General features: G+C 36.2%; 1 protein-coding gene across 1 annotated transcript in view; it reads right to left on the reverse strand.

The window, feature by feature from the left end:
• The window catches only part of SENP1 (SUMO specific peptidase 1), a 57,256-nt gene that overhangs the window by 26,602 nt on the left and 14,429 nt on the right, over positions 1 to 16,225 (reverse strand). Inside the window, 4 exon segments of the mRNA XM_037135657.2 lie at positions 1,296 to 1,350; positions 4,378 to 4,661; positions 4,743 to 4,846; positions 12,072 to 12,243. Coding sequence (XP_036991552.2) covers positions 1,296 to 1,350; positions 4,378 to 4,661; positions 4,743 to 4,846; positions 12,072 to 12,243 — 615 coding nt within the window.

Below are 16,225 nucleotides of genomic sequence, written 5' to 3' on the forward strand. Positions count from 1 at the left end.
TGAAAGAGTAAACTCTTTGCCAAAGAAAATTTTAGATATGTAGAACAAAGAAACAGAACACCAAGGTGGGAGTTAAGAGACCTAGAACTCCTGGAGCTATTCCTGATTATATTTTGTGACTTTGAGCAAGTCATTTCTACGAGACTTAATTTTAGGATTTGTAAAATCTGCAGATTAGAATCCTTTTCAATTCTTAAATCTCTACAGTCTATCCTAGTGAGGGTAAAAACAAGGGCTCAGAAGGTATCCCTTGCTCCTTAGCCTAACTCTTAAGAATTAGTATTCCTAATCACCATTAGACTGGGGTTTGGCAATGAAAATACTATTCTATTGCCTCCACACCATCACTGTGGTTAACAAAGGGAGAACATAAGAGGATGTAGCCTATCCCCTTGATGCAGTGAACAAATGACATAACCACAGAGAAAGCCAGAGGTCAGTGGTAGCAGTACGGAGCTACTTAGTGTATGATACTAAAAACATGAGAACACATTTACTGCACAATATAAAAAGTTGACAAGAATTACCCAGATATCTAAAGGGTAGGCAGTAAGGGAAAATCTATCAACTTAGAACAATACCACAAATATAAACTGCTCGAGGTAAGAGATTTCATTTTGTTCACTGCTGTTATCCCTAGTGTCTGTACTAGCACCTGGCATACAGGCTAGTAAGTACTTGTTAAAAGAAAGAATGTGCCCTGGTTGGTGTAGCTCAGTGGATTGAGCATGGGCCTGTGAAGCAAAGGGTCGCTGGTTTGATTCCCAGTCAGGGCACACATGCCCGGGTTGCGGGCCAGATCCGCAGTGGGGAACACATGAGAGGCAACCACCCACTGATGTTTCTCTCCTTCTCTTTCTCCTTCCCTTTCCCTCTCTCTAAAACTAAATGAATAAAGTATTTTTTAAAAAAAGAATGAACGTGTGATAGAGAAGTTTATGAAGAAAGTGCTTTGTATACCATATTAAAAAGTCTAATAAGCCATCCTTGAGGGAGTTTAATGAATGATCAGCTAGCTATGCATTTTAGATCATTCTGGTTACAGAATGAAAAGATGGAATAAAGAATAATGCAAAGAATGGATTTAAGCACATGGTGGAAGACAGAATGAAGAACAAAATGGAGGCTGGAGCAAGGAAGACCACTTAGAAAGTTACTAAAATAATTCAAACGACACATGAAAGAGGTCTGAATTGAGGCAGTTTTAGTTTTATATTACATAACTCTTAGTAAAGAAAGTGCATTTAAAGAGAGGGGAAAATATATGCTAATAATGTCCTTTTTCCAAAGTTTACCTGGGAGTTGGAGTATGGGAATCTTGCACTTTGAGTAAAATCACAGAGTCTGATCCTAAACAAAGAAACACAAGAGCATGTCATTACTGATAAAATCCCACAGTTATACATTCTAGATATCCATAGTTTAAGTCCCCACACTTTGTTATGTTCTATTTCCATACAAATAACACTATAAAAATAAAGATAAAATGGAAGAGAGGCAGCAGATCCATGTTCACTGGGCCAAGAACGGGCTTAGTGAAAAGCTTGCCTCACAAATAAAGCAGCCACTCTGAAATACGAGTATATATCGTTTCAGCCTCTACTCCTGGGCTGTGCTTGTTCTTTGTGCCTCCTCTTTCTGTTTGTAGGGAACAAGAACATGCCAAGATATCTCAAAAGTCTTCAGTTCATGAACTATCGTGACAATGAATAATGTGAAAGAGCAAAGAGGAAGGAAGAGGTGAAGGGGAAGGGGAGGGAGAGCAAAAGGGAAAAGAGAGCAGAAAGAAACAGCTATAGGAAAAGTTAGCAGTCAGAAGTACAAATTCTGCCCCGGCTGGTGTAGCTTAGTGAAATGAGTGCTGGCCCATGGACCAAGGGGTCGTTGGTTCCATCCCCAGTCAGGGCATGCGCCTAGGTTGCTGGCCAGGTCCCTGGATGTGGGGGGGCACACAAAAGGCAACCACACAGTGATGTTTCTCTCCCTCTAAAAATAAAGTCTTTTTTAAAAAAGAGCAAATAAAAAGTACGAATTCTATCACTGCATCATTTTATTTTCTATGTGATAAAGTAAAGAATCATGTCCTTCAAAAGCACTGTGATTAAAACCTCACTTAAAATACTTATTAAATAACACAAGGAAAGTAAGTGAACAGTTGGATGTAGTACATATGTCCCAGTTTAGACGTACCAAAGCACCTGCTACATAATGCTTGTTTCTAAGATTAAGGGCTTTTTAAAAAAATTGCAGTTCTTGTTAAATCAAGTCACAAAATTTAACACAAGTTTTCATGAACATAGGTAGCTATATAATGATACCACCAACAATTTTAATTCCCCAGTGAGAATTTTAAGAAAGGGAAAAATAGATTAGGAAAAAAATCAAATGACCCGAGGAAGGACAGCCTTAGAGATAGAGACCTATCAAAAGATCCCTAATGTCTAACTAACCTAAACTTTGCTTTAAGTTATATACCTAATACACACCAAAAACACATACATAATAATACCTAAAGAGGAGGAAACTAAGCAAAGAGGAAAATTATCATAGCAAACCTTAATTAACTAGAATGTTAAGAAATGAAATATTTTCACCCTGGCTGGTGTAGCTCAGTGGATTGAGCGCATGCCTATGAGCCAAAGGATCGGGATTAGATTCCCAGTCAGGGCACATGCCTGGGTTGTAGGCCAGTTCCCAGCAGGGGACGCACAAGAGGCAACCATACATTGATATTTCTCTCCCTCTCTCCTTCCCTTCCCCTCTAAAGATATATAAATAAAATCTTTAAAAAAGAGAAATGGAATATTTTCATTAGCTTAAAGTTATGAAAAAAAAACTTGCTGACAACCATTCTAAAATGTATAAATGCATTATACAGGTCTTGTAAGTATTACCTGATCAAGAACTTTTACTTCAAGGAAGTGGGTAGGGCAGGGGACAGCAATGGGGGTAAATGGGGACAACTGTAATTAAACAACAATATAATTTTTAAAAAATTTTTTAAAGATTTTATTTATTTTTAGAGAGAGGGTAAGGGAGGGAGAAAGAAGGGGAGAGAAACATCAATGTGTGGTTGCCTCTTGCACGCCCCCTACTGGGGACCTGTAACCCAGGAATTGTGCCCTGACTAGCAATCAAACCGGCAATGCTTTGGTTTGCAGGCCCACACTGAATCCACTTAGCTACACCAGCCAGGAAAATTATTTTTTAATTATTAAAAAAAAAAACCAACTTTTACTTCAATACTTAATTGACTTTCCAAAATTCTTAGAACATCAGAGTACAGGTGTGCCCCCTTCAACAAAATGGGTTTGAACTACACAGGTCCACTTATATGTGGATTAAAAAATATATAAATATTGTGATGTATTTTCTCTTCTATGTGGTTTTTTTAAAAAACATTTTTCTATTGCTTACTTTATTGTAAGAATACAGTATATAACATGCAAAATATGTGTTAATCGACTGTTTATGTATCAGCAAGGCTTCTAGTCAACAACAGGCCATTAGGAGTCAAGTTTTGGGAGAGTGAAAAGTTGTGCATGAGCCCTGGCTGGTGTAGCTCAGTGGATTGAGCGCGGGCCTGCGAACCAGACAATCGTGGTTCGATTCCCAGTCAGGGCACATACCAGGGTTGCAGGCAGGTTCCCTGCAGGCCAGTTCCCAGCAGGGGATGCACGAAAGGCAACCATACATTGATGTTTCTCTCCCTCTCTCCTTCCCTTCCCCTCTAAAGATAAATAAATAAAATCTTAAAAAAAAAAAGAAAAGTTGTGCATGGACTTCCGAGCACACAGGGTAGAAGCAGTCAGCGCCCCCTAACCACCTCATTGTTCAAGAGTCAACTGTACTTTTCACTGTAAAAGTACTAGAAACAGATAAAGTACTGAAGTAATTGGGCTTAACTTAAACTGACTCCAGACTCTGCTTAGAAAGTTAAACTTTTAAATACTGTAAGAGCCCTGGCTGGTGTGGCTCAGTGGACTGAGTGCCAGCCTGTGAACCGAAAGACCTCCAGTTCAATTCCCAGTCAGGACACATGCCTGAGTTGTGGGCCAGGTCCCCAGTTCTTGCACATTGATGTTTCTCTCTCTCTCTTTCTCCCTCCCTTCCCATCTCTCTAAAAGCAAATAAATAAAGTCTTTTTTTAAAAGATTACTACATGAAATCATTTGCATCTCCATGTAAGAAAAAAGTTACTTATAAGCTTATTCATAGCATGGATAAGTAAATTATATGTATTTAGGTATTAATATGTTAATTAAGTTACATGTGCCTTAAAATCTTGCATTACAATTCACATAGATCCAATAAATTGGTTATTAGAAAATATAATTAAAGTATACTGAAAATATAGTTATTCAATACTAGTTTTACCTTTGGAGGGTGTATCTGAAACTGGTAAGTTATCTGGCTGATGTGGAAGAGGGTGGTGATGCTGGAGATGATGGAGAGGATCAGAATCTTTGGATCCGAATGAAACATCTGGATTATAAGATGATAAGGAATACACACTGTGAGACAGTTGTTCCTGGGTAGTCAAAACGCTGGCAGATCCAGATGATGAAGAATCAGAACCAATAATCTGAGCTGCACAAGAGTTTCCATTTTTAAACAGTGGGTCTCTTAAAGTATTCTTACTGGAACTAAGACATCGAGATCTAATAAGAGAAGAATATAGTTTCAATATCATATAACACATGTAGAATTAAACTCATTTGAAATATGTCTCTGTTACTCACAGGTGTAAAGGAAAATGTGTGGTGGGTTTGGCTACAGAAAACTGTTTCCCTGTAACCATCTGTAGCAGCTGTCTGTAGATCTCTCTTTCTTCTTCTTGAACTGTCTATAAAAGAAAAGAATCTTAACCACATCCAATGAGGCAAGTGTTTCCCAAAGCAACATCTAGATTCCCAGAAACCCTGCCAGAGCTCAGGCAGAGTCTTCAAGATAATTAAGAATTATGGTTCATTAAGGATATTCTAGAAAATTATAAAGGAGATATAAGAGGAGAAAATACCAGATAACATATTTTGGAAAATTATGGGGCATATATATAAATAATAACGCAGAGAAAATATAGAATATGAAACCAGAAGACCAACAGGCAACCATTTCTAAGTCAATTAATAGAGTCCCAGTAACAAAACATTTGAGGACCTCTAAATTGAGATTCAAAAAAACCCTTGATTCTTGATACCTGCTAGAAAAATCACAAGCATTCAGAACAGTCAAGATCTGAGTGCAACGTCTTGATGACAGTTATCTACGCCATTAGATCTTTAAGGGTATATTTTCTAGAGATAGTTTTTATCTGCAACATATATTTGTTTATTTTTCTTAACTCCCAATATTGAACTTAGGGGAAGCACATACTCCATAAATTTCATTTATTCACTTATTTACTTAAATACTGACTATGCTACAGGCACTAGAGATAATGAACTGAATAAGATAAAGTTCCTGCCCTTGTGGAGCTTACATTACAGTTAAAGAATTAAAAAACAAACAAAAAAAAACCTAGTCAGATAGTATAAACAAAATTATAGATAGGAGTATGAACAAAATTATAGAAAGCAATGAGGGGGTAACAGTGAGAACAGATTAAGACCTCTCTTAAATGGTGATATTTCATTAGAATCTAAATAAAGGGATGAAGTAGTCAAAGAAATTTGTAAGAGTATGCCAGACAAAGGAAGAGCAAATGGAAAAGCCCTGAGACAGGAATGTACTTTAATGTATTCAAAGCGCAGAAAGGTCAATGTGGCACTGGCTGGTGTAGCTCAGTGGATTGAGCACGAGCCTGTGAAACAAAGGGTTGCCAGTTCAATTTCCAGTCAGGGCACATGCCTGGGTTGCAGGCCAGGTCCCCAGTGGGGGACACATGAGGCAACCACACATTGATGTTTCTCTCCCATTCTCTTTCCCTTCCCCTCTCTCTAAAAATAAATTAATTAAATATTTTTTTAAAAGGTCAGTGTGAATCAGAAGATCAGTAAGAAACGAGGTCACTTAGCAGAAAACCAGATTGCATAAGGCCTTGTAACCAATGTCAAGCATCTACTTTATAAAAATTCCCTAAAGTAGCGCTTCTCAATCTTTTTCATCTCATGGCACACATAAACTAATTTTAAAAATTCTGTGGCATACCAAAATTTTATACACACGCACACACACATATATCTCCAATGTGACAAAAATAAGCATAATTTCGACTGATTTACCAAAAAAAATCCCTAACAGTAATTACCTACCCTTTTTATTCCAAAGTGAATTAAAAAAAAAAATTAGGTGCCTATACTTGTATGTAATGATCTCTGGAACCAAGAATTAACCAATCAGACACAGCCTTATTATTCGATGTGGCCAATAAGATGCAACTCTATTATATGACCTATATATTTATGGTTCAGGATGGCATACACACCAGACAACTATTGCTGTGTTGGCTGTTGCCCTTTTTTTATTTGACAGTCTAAGGGAAAAGGGGTCATTGCCCCCAACTAGTCAGGTAGTGCATGTTGTAAAAATCCTTGCAGCTCACTGGCTGAAAATCGCTGCCCTAAAGCAACGCATTCACTAAATAATATGTCCTCTATTTTTTTCACATTAAATCCTATATACTGTTTAGTACAACCAATCCTCACAGAATAATTATAATACTTTGTGCCAGGGATAACAGCATCTTGCACTGTGTCATTTCAATATTCACATTAGCATTTTATTATTACAAATGTTAAAGTCAGGATGGACTAAGAAATGATCTATGCAAAAGTAAAGATACTAAGTTTTTTCTTCTTGGTTCATTTTTTGCTACATAGTAAATTTCGATTATATTGTCAGTATAATGTTATTGATCTAACAAGATATGTCTTGAACAATTCCTAAAGGGAAAGCTATCCTTAAATTTGAATAGTTAAGTGGTAAGATAAGGTAGAATTAGTTGAGACCATTCATGAAGTGAAAAAATAGACCCAAGAGAAAAAACAAATTTGTAATGTTCTGTTACAGAATAGCCATGGGATGTAAAATACGGTATAGGAAACAGAGTAGCCAAAGACCTTACATGCATGACCCACGGACATGAACCATGGGGGCAGGACTGCCTGAGGGAGTCAGGGTTGCTGGCTGGAGCAGAGAAAAAAGGGGAAAGTTCAGGACAACTGTAATAGCATAATCAAAGGATATAATTTAAAAAATAAAAATAAAAAGCTTTGACTGCATTATCACATAAGGAGGAAGGAAAAGCAGATAAATGGTGTAACAGGTTATTCTGCATACAAAGGGCCGTAAAGAAAGAGCCTCATCATATAAAGACCTCAAGAGAACACTGAGAACAGTGTGACAGAAAGGTCCTTTGTCTGCAGTGCCCAAAGACTTCAACTGTAAAAGGTTAAAAACAATGGGGGGGGGGGTTGGGCTGGGATGGGAGTAAACAGAAAATTGTACTTGAACAATAATTCAATAACTTTTTTTAAAAGTTAAAAACAATTCCCTTCTGCTTCACAACACATGGAAAAATGTTTTCTTTTAATAAATATTTATACTTATGAAAGTACCAAGGTACCATTAAGTGACTCGGGTAATACAAATTATGAGAAATCTAGATTAATTCAATGTGAGAATTGATTTTTTTAAGTCAATTTTTTTTTAAATTAAAAAATATTTTCTTTCTTTATTTTTCGAGAGAGGGGAAGGGAAGGAGAAAGAGTGGGAGAGAAATATCAATGTGTGGTTGCCTCTCATGCGTCCCCTGCCGGGAACTGGCCTGCAACCCAGGCATGTGCCCTGACTGGGAATCGAACCGCGATACTCTGGTTCGCAGGCCCGCGCTCAATCCACTGAGCTACGCCAGCCAGGGCCTTTTTAAGTCAATTTAACACACATAAAAGTCCTCCCAAAATAATTTTCTCTGATAAATATATCCTCAAAGAGAAGCTTCTGCATGAGCCCAAATGACCTCATAGTCATTGGACACCGTCAACAGAAACAAAAGCCCCGCATTCTAAATACTTGTTCTGAGGTCTCTTCAAGCTTCCTCACAGTTCCAGCTTAAACTAATTTACAGCTTAAAAAAAAATTACGAGAATAAAGTTAAGAACTTTCCACTGTTCTATATGTTAATTTGGAGGGCACAAGAATTTATCTTTCACAAAAATTATGCAAAGCACTTTTCTTTTGGGGGCTTCATTAAAACAAAAATATTGGGTATATTATAGTTCATTTAAAACTATTTCAGACAAAGATATGCTAGTCTAGACAACCGTCAAAAGAACATACATAAATATTTGGCTTTACCAAAATCAAAGGTAAAGGGGTAAGTCACTTGAAACAGCAAACATAATTATTTGGGGGAGCATCTGGTACTATAAAGAAAACATCTTTCTCTATACATCATTTACTAAACTGTTTTCCATTAAGTAAGCAAATTAGGAAATTAAAAGGAAAGGAAGCAATAACTGGATAGCATGTTAAAGTAAAGAAAGTTGGCTGTTATGTTTTAAGCCTAATAAAGGACCAAGGAAAGTTTAAAACAGTATAAGGATAATTAAGGTACTGAATTCTATTAAGAAAAAAATGTAGCAGATTCTTGCATATAGACACTTCTGTAACTGGCTTTATCATAAAAATGAATTGTAAAATTAGAAAAGAGAACACAAAATAAATTTTAGCAAACCACTAAATCTCTTTGTGATAAATTATCCAAATAACTTTGTAAGTTCCCCCCAATTTTGTTTAAAGTGATAGCTTTATACAATATAAATTCCAAGTATGAAAGGTACATCATTCAATAATTTTCTGTTAAGTCCAAAATTCTTGATTTATAAAATTATTATAAAGTATTTTTTAAAAAAAGAACAAAAGCATCAGTGTCATCATTAAGGAAGTCCAACACCTTAAAATGTTGCTCAGTATGTGGCTGAAAAGCGTGTCTGGAAGCAACATACAATCAAAAAGAAACTGCGTGTGTACTTACCATTTAACATTCTTACTGTCCTGTAGAATTTTCTCTTTCCTAAACTGAAATTCACATCCTCTGTAACTGCACTAACACAACCTTCTGCAACAGAAATGTTCTGTATCTGCAGTGCCTACGGTAGCCACCAGTCATGGGCAGCTAATGAATTCTTAAAAATGTAACTAGTGTAACTGAGAAACTAAATTTTTTAAAATTTAATCTGAATTAATTTAAATAGCACGTGTGTAGTGGTTACCCTTTTGTATAGTACAGCATTTTAAAAAATATTTTAATTACTTATTTTTAGAGACAGAGGAAGGGAACGAGAAAGAGAGGGACCTGTAACCCAGGCATGTGCCCTGACTGAGAATCGAACCAGTGACCTTTTGGTTCACAGGCTGGCACTCAAACCACTGGGTCACACCAGCCAGGGCAGAATAGTACAGTTTTTTAATGGTGCCCTTGAGTTAGCCATCAGCCAAGTGGTAGTACAACCAGCACTCGCATATTCCCAATTCTTTTTCATGTATCCTCTTCAAAGCCCTGTTGTAACACTGAACAGTGCAGTGGTGACATCATCATGTTATTCTGGCAGATGGCTTCATATTCCTGAAGGTGATGGACAAATCCAGGAGTAAGATTAACACATCATTTTCCTTCAACATGAACAACTGCATTTCCCTTGGAGATCCTAACATTTCCATGGAAAGTAACTTCTCCAGTGTGTAAGCTCCAATCAATAAATTATTTAGTCCCAAGGGAAAAAAGTATTATATTTTAATCTGGGTTACCTATAATATCAAGACTAAATACCTAAACAATCTGTTGAAAGCTTGATTTAATAAAGTCTGGTCCAATATTTTTTCTTATTCATATTATATGTGGCTTATTCCAGTGCACTACCACTTTTCATAGTGGAATACAGACCTAAAAACAAGTGAGGCAAAATTTTATCTCATTTCACAGCATAGGTTTAATCCTTGGCATCTTCTTGACACTGCAGAAGGAAGAGGACCCTATCTTTATGTCCTCCATTGCCTCAACCTGTGGCTCAGCCAGCCCAAGTTCTCAGGCTAGAAGTGAAGGCAAAAAGAGAAGAAGCTGAGTGGTCCAAAGGACTGGCTGGCTTGTGAGTGAATGATGAGCTTACAGTAAATACAGGCAGTCTAAAGAATCCTGGTGATCCCAGGGCAGCTACGTAGCACAGGGGAGTATTGGCAGGCCTGTATCCAGCTGCCATATTGTTGCGTTCTCCCTCCCTGCAAGCCTCTCTTACCCGGCAGGCTGCCAAGGCTCCAGCAGAAATATAAACCCGCAACTCCAGTAATTAAAAAAAAAATGTATGTAATAACTAATACATACACAGTACTAAATTCAATAGTACTTGGTTGGCTAAAAAGTCCATTTAGTTATTTTTGTAAAATAAAACACATTTTTCATTTTCACCAATAACTTTATTGAATTGGATATTTTGAGTATGTTGACTATCTCCTGTGTGGTACAATGGTGGTTGTTCTTAATGAATGTCTAGATTTGATCTCTATCAATTTCACCTGCGCTACCTGACCATGGAGCATCGCCCAGAAATCTCCAGCATAAAACCTCACAAACCACTTCTGACACGTTTAGTCAGTCACAGCACCTTCTCCACACACTGCACAAATCTTCTTTTGTGATTCAGCTGCATTTTTACCTTTCTGGGAATAATAAAACATAATATGCCAACAATATTGTATCCCTTCTTCCATCCTCAAAATTAAAATGGCTACACAAAAATTCACCTGTTTGGATAAGTTTTATTTTAATGGATGCTGATATGACAGCTGTCACTATACAATCTAACAAAACTGTTTTGAATGAAGTTTAAGACAACTAAGCACTACTAGAGCCATCTAATGGGGAAAAAAAACAAATGAACTTTTTGGCCAACCCAATACAAAAGGTTCAGTGAAAATTAAGTCCTTTTTGTAACTATTGCTCAGTTCTTATCACCAACTCTTGCCAATTTCGTCTTTCCTTTCCCTACTATGATTCACTAGTTCTGCCACCCTCTGCTTGAATAGTTTACATTCCATACAACTTCAAACAAAAAAATGTACAGCCATTTTTTACTAAGTCACAAATAATCACATTGTGCCACCTAAAAGATCTTCATTACCAAATTATATAACTGACTCCATGACCTGTAAGTTTCAGTGGGAAGAAACATCACCAGGTTGTATAACAGAAGGCATACCAGACTGGAACCCTTCAGAAGACCTGGGCTGCAGGCTAGCCAATTACTAGTTTTGTAACTTCTGATCTTTACTCTCCAAATCAATAAAATGTGGATATTATCTCATTTTTTACCTATATCAAAGGGTTAAAAGGATTCAAAACAATAATGTGGAAAACCATTAATGGACAAAGCACACTGGACACTCTACTGCTGTATAAATATAAGGTCATTATCATTCATTTGTATCTCCATAGCATTCAGTCCAAAGCCGACTAGATGCATAATAAATATTTAATTGAACAGGTATAAGCACATTTCCTATCGTATAAATTATGTTATAATATATTTACAGAATTAATTTTTTCCTTTAGGTTTACTAAATGAATACAATGACCCAAGTGTCAAGAGAACGTTTTTTTGGGGGAAAATGTATGATTTCAAAGATCTTAATTATAATAAAAGGATGTAAATTATTTAGCTGCTTCTTGATTTTTCTTTTATATTGAGGAAAAATTGTTCTAGTAAGGGGTAAGCATGGGTATTTTATCAAATCTAGCAAGGTTAACAGTTTTGCCACACAAAACAAAAGTTTAGAAAGGGTCCAAAAAAAGAGAGAAGAGAGATACTTTGATGTATGAGGAGCTATTCAGATAATAATGAAGATTACATCTATTGTCCAACAGAAACAGAAGATGGCAAGAAAAATAATAAAGTCCTACACTAAAATATCCTTTAACTTCTTTAGAATAGATGACAGCACTTAAAGAGTAAGAAAGAAAAAAAAAGAAAAGATTAAGTAAATGGAATGGTTAATAAACACCCAAATTGGAGGGCACCAATGGCTGAGTGCAGGGCAAGAGTCTCAAGGCAGCGTGTGCTGCAGGTCTTCCTTACCTCTTCTGCTGTGCTAACATGTCGCCTCTGAGTTTTCTTGGGGCTCAAAAGGCTTCGACGACATGAACCACTCCAAGATGGACTTGGGACAGATTTAATTGGAAAAGATTTTTCATATGCAGATACATGGCAGTGATGGTTTGATTTTCCCGTAAAAGTGTTTGACAATCCACTAAAAAAAAAAAAAGATTGTAAGAACAGTACAGTAAGAAAATCTAACCCAGTGATTGTTTTCATGTTCAAGAAATAACAAAAAACAAAAAACTAACAGGTAGAATGATAGATGTACCATTTAAGGGATATATATAAGAAATGATACATGGGTTGCTGCATCCGATTCTGCCACGTAAGAGGTCTTAAGACTGGCAAAGTATGTAATTATCAAACACCTAAAATTTATGTCTTAGCTTCATAATCTACCTAAGTTCCTTTAGTCAGCAATTATACACTAGTTTGATATGACAAAAAGCATATCATATTAAGACTTCTTCAGAAACCTGAGTTCTGCTCCCGACAGGCCCCCTGCCTCAAGCCCTTTGAAGGGAATTATTTTGAGATTGAATATGCAGATTGGTCAAAACTAAGCTTCTCAACTAAGCTTTTAAACTGAATGTTAAATTTTCCTAAAGCACCAACAGAGGGCTCCATCCTTCATTAAAAACAACCAGAGCGTTTTTGTCAGGCTGCATCTCTCTGCGAATCCTCCTTCAGGCCTCCATGTTTACCTCCTCTGGAGTGGAACTTTGTTTTTGTTTCTTTGCACCCCAAGTAATGGGAACATTTGGCAGGAAAAATATTTTTGCAAATTCAAATCCAGTCTTATCTGTAAGGATAGGTAAACAAAGTTTTTTTCTATGTGCTCTTTCTCATCTATCATTAACAACCAAGTTTGAGGTACTTGCTATCAACATAATAAAATTTCTTTTTTTTCTTTTTTCTTTTTTTCCTTTTTTCTGAGGATGCAAAATCAGTACATGTGGTCTGGGTCCAAATGAATCAGACGAGGCCTAAAGAAATAAAAAAGCACATATACTCCACCTCTTCAAACTCCAGTAGTTTCTGTGTGTGTTAGAGTGGAGAAACAAGGCTTTAGAGTTTAAGGAACTAGCTTATTTTCTTAGGATGGGTGAACACAACCAAGAATAGATGGCAACGGCAATATTATTTGTTTGGTGAAGATACAATGAATTCCCTTCAATGTCTTTGTACTGATACTACCTAGAGAGTGTATTGCCTTTATATTTTTAATGAAAAAGATTCCTTTTTTCCTAAAGAAACAGTATGAGTGCATCTTGCAATGCCAGAAAGTAAGGGTGCTACCAATAATTAGAAGGTTGGGTCAGGCACAGAAGTCAGCTGACTAAAGTAGTGAGAATGTGGTCATTAAAAAAATGATTGTACAGGTGAGGATTTAGAAAAAAATGATTGTTGCGGATTGAAACATACTGAATCCATAATGACACTGAAAGAAAAAGAACAGAAAAATATTTAAACCACATGAAACAGCTATTGAAAAAAAAATCTTACTCTAAAAATCGGTAATAAAAGGAAGATCTGATCATGTATCCTGCCTTCTCAATAGGAAGTGTATTTAAGAGTAACCAAACGGCTCCAGCTAATGAGGAAAAAGAGCTCTCCTTTACAGCTGAATGCCAATTAATAAATATAGAAAAATAATAAAATCACAGTAGTATTATTTCATTAACTCTAATAAATTATTAGAAGCTCAGAGGGGACCCAAAGGTACAAAATTTCTGTTTAAAATAAATGTCACAGGCACTAGCTGGCAGGGCTCTCATGGCAGGGCTCTCCGCTAGTGGATTGAGTGCCGGACTGCAAAGCAAAGGGCTGCCTGTTTGATTCCCAGTCAGGGCACATGCCTGGGTTGCAGGCCAGGTCCCCAGTAGTGGCCGTGCAAGAGACGATCACACACTGATGTTTCTCTCCCTCTCCTCCCTCCCTTCCCCTCTCTCTAAAAATAAATAAAATATTAAAAATAATAAATGTCATTAGGGCATAACATACAACATGGTGAATATAGTTAATAATATTGTATTGCATATTTGAAAGTTGCTAAGATTAGACCTTAAAAGTTTTCAGCACACACACATAAGAATTTTGTAACCATGTATGGTGATGGATGTTAACTAGATTCATTGTGGTGACCATTTCACAATATATATAAATATAGACTAATTATGTTGTACTCTGAGACTAATATGTCATATATCAATTATACCTCAATTTAAAAAAATTATTACCACATAAGGATTATTAATTGAGATTAATAACTATTAGGATGATATGAAACTAGTCATTTATATAATGCTAAAGTAACATCATTTAGATTACATTCTAGTCACAAGGGGAAAGAAACCTAACTGTACAAATAAGGACTAGACTGCTACCTGGTCCCAGACCAGAGGTCAATGTAGATTTCCTAATATTATATAAGACAGCATCAGCTTTTACTCAAGTCAAAAATCTAGTTTACAAAAAAATACAGATAGAAGACAAAATAATACTATGAAGAAATCTGTCTAATCCAAAAAGTAGAACACTATGCAGAAAAAAAGTCATGTCATTAAAAAAAAGGGGAGGGGGCTGTTCTGCCCTGGCCAGCGTGGCCCAGTTGGTTGGGAGTCATCCCTAGACCAAAAAAGGTCAGTTTCAATTCCTGGTCAGGACACATGCCTGGGTTGTAGGTTCGGTCCCTGGTCAGGGCACACACCAGAGTCAACCAATCAATGTTTCCTTCTCACATTGATGTTTCTTTTATTCTTTGCCTCTCAAATTAATAAGCATTTCCTGGGGTGAGGCTAAAAAAGGCAGGGGTGGGGGTACAGAGTGAGTGGGGTCTATTCTAGATTGTAAGAGACTTAAGGGCAATAACTTCTATAGAGATTCAATCCTAGATTGAATACTGATTTGAACAAATTAGCTGTAAAGGATACTTTTGAGTCAACTAGAAAAATTTAAATATAATTTAGAACACAAGATAAAATTTACTGAATGGAAAAAAAGAGATGATTGAAAGACTACAAAAGAGTGTGCACAGTATACGCTTATTTTTGAAAAAAAAGGTATGTAAATGCAGAGAAAAATATCTGGGAGGATATATACTAAGACATTACACAGAAGACCCCTGACTGGTGGGAATGCAAGGTTTTTATTTTTTTTTTTTGCTTATCTGTATTCGCCAATGTTTTACAAAGTGTATGTACTATTTTTGAAATAATGTTATCTTAAAAAATAACAATATGGCATTGTGGAGGGAAAAAAACAACCTGCCAAGTGACACAGAATATCTTCAATGAAGACAAAATAATATTATAGATTTCACACTATGCATGGCATACATGTTATGCAATATATGAAGACGACAGAATGAAAGAACAAGCACAGGAAAATGTTTGGAAGGAATACAACAAGGGGAGGAGAGTAAGACTGCGGGCAGTGGCCACACTAGCTTTAGCTTTATCAACAATGTTTCAGTTTTTACAATGTGAACATGTTCATTAATTCTGGCATAATTTTTAAAAGTATTAAGAAGTGGGAAAATGATCCCTGGGAGTACTGAAACATGTTTCCAGAGTCCATGTGCTGATAATCATAAAACAAAATAAAAGACATCTTACTGATTTTAATTAACACCAGAAAGCTGAGCCTTGACTCTGAGGGAAATGATAACACACTCCTAAAAACCCATCACCACAGTAATAAAATTTATTATTATATTTGTTATTTCTTTTATTATATTTTATTTATTATACATTTTATTTTATTATTATATTTGTTACAGTATATTTATTATTATATTTTATTATTATATTTTAAGTCAAAATACTATTTTAAAGAAGAAATATTTTACTAATATAATAAAGTACCTGACAGAGAAGTTTCGAAGTCAAGTTTCCTCTGCCTTTAATAACCAGTACAAACTTGATGAGGGAACAGGTAGGGCTTACGAAGTTAAGCTAAATAAGAAAAAGTTCTCTGTGACCCTATTTTCTAACAGAAGTAGCTTAGGTCTAGCTAACTAAGGCCAGGGGGTGCAGAGCTGCCTTGCCTAAGTCAGGTCTCTGTTATGTGAAAGCTAGTTGCTTTGCTACTGAAGTGTAGAAACTGATTTTCACTGTCAGATTCATAACACT

The sequence above is a fragment of the Artibeus jamaicensis genome, unplaced genomic scaffold, assembly GCF_021234435.1.
Source record: "Artibeus jamaicensis isolate MK-2021 breed Jamaican fruit bat unplaced genomic scaffold, CSHL_Jam_final contig_233, whole genome shotgun sequence".
NCBI lineage: Eukaryota > Metazoa > Chordata > Mammalia > Chiroptera > Phyllostomidae > Artibeus > Artibeus jamaicensis.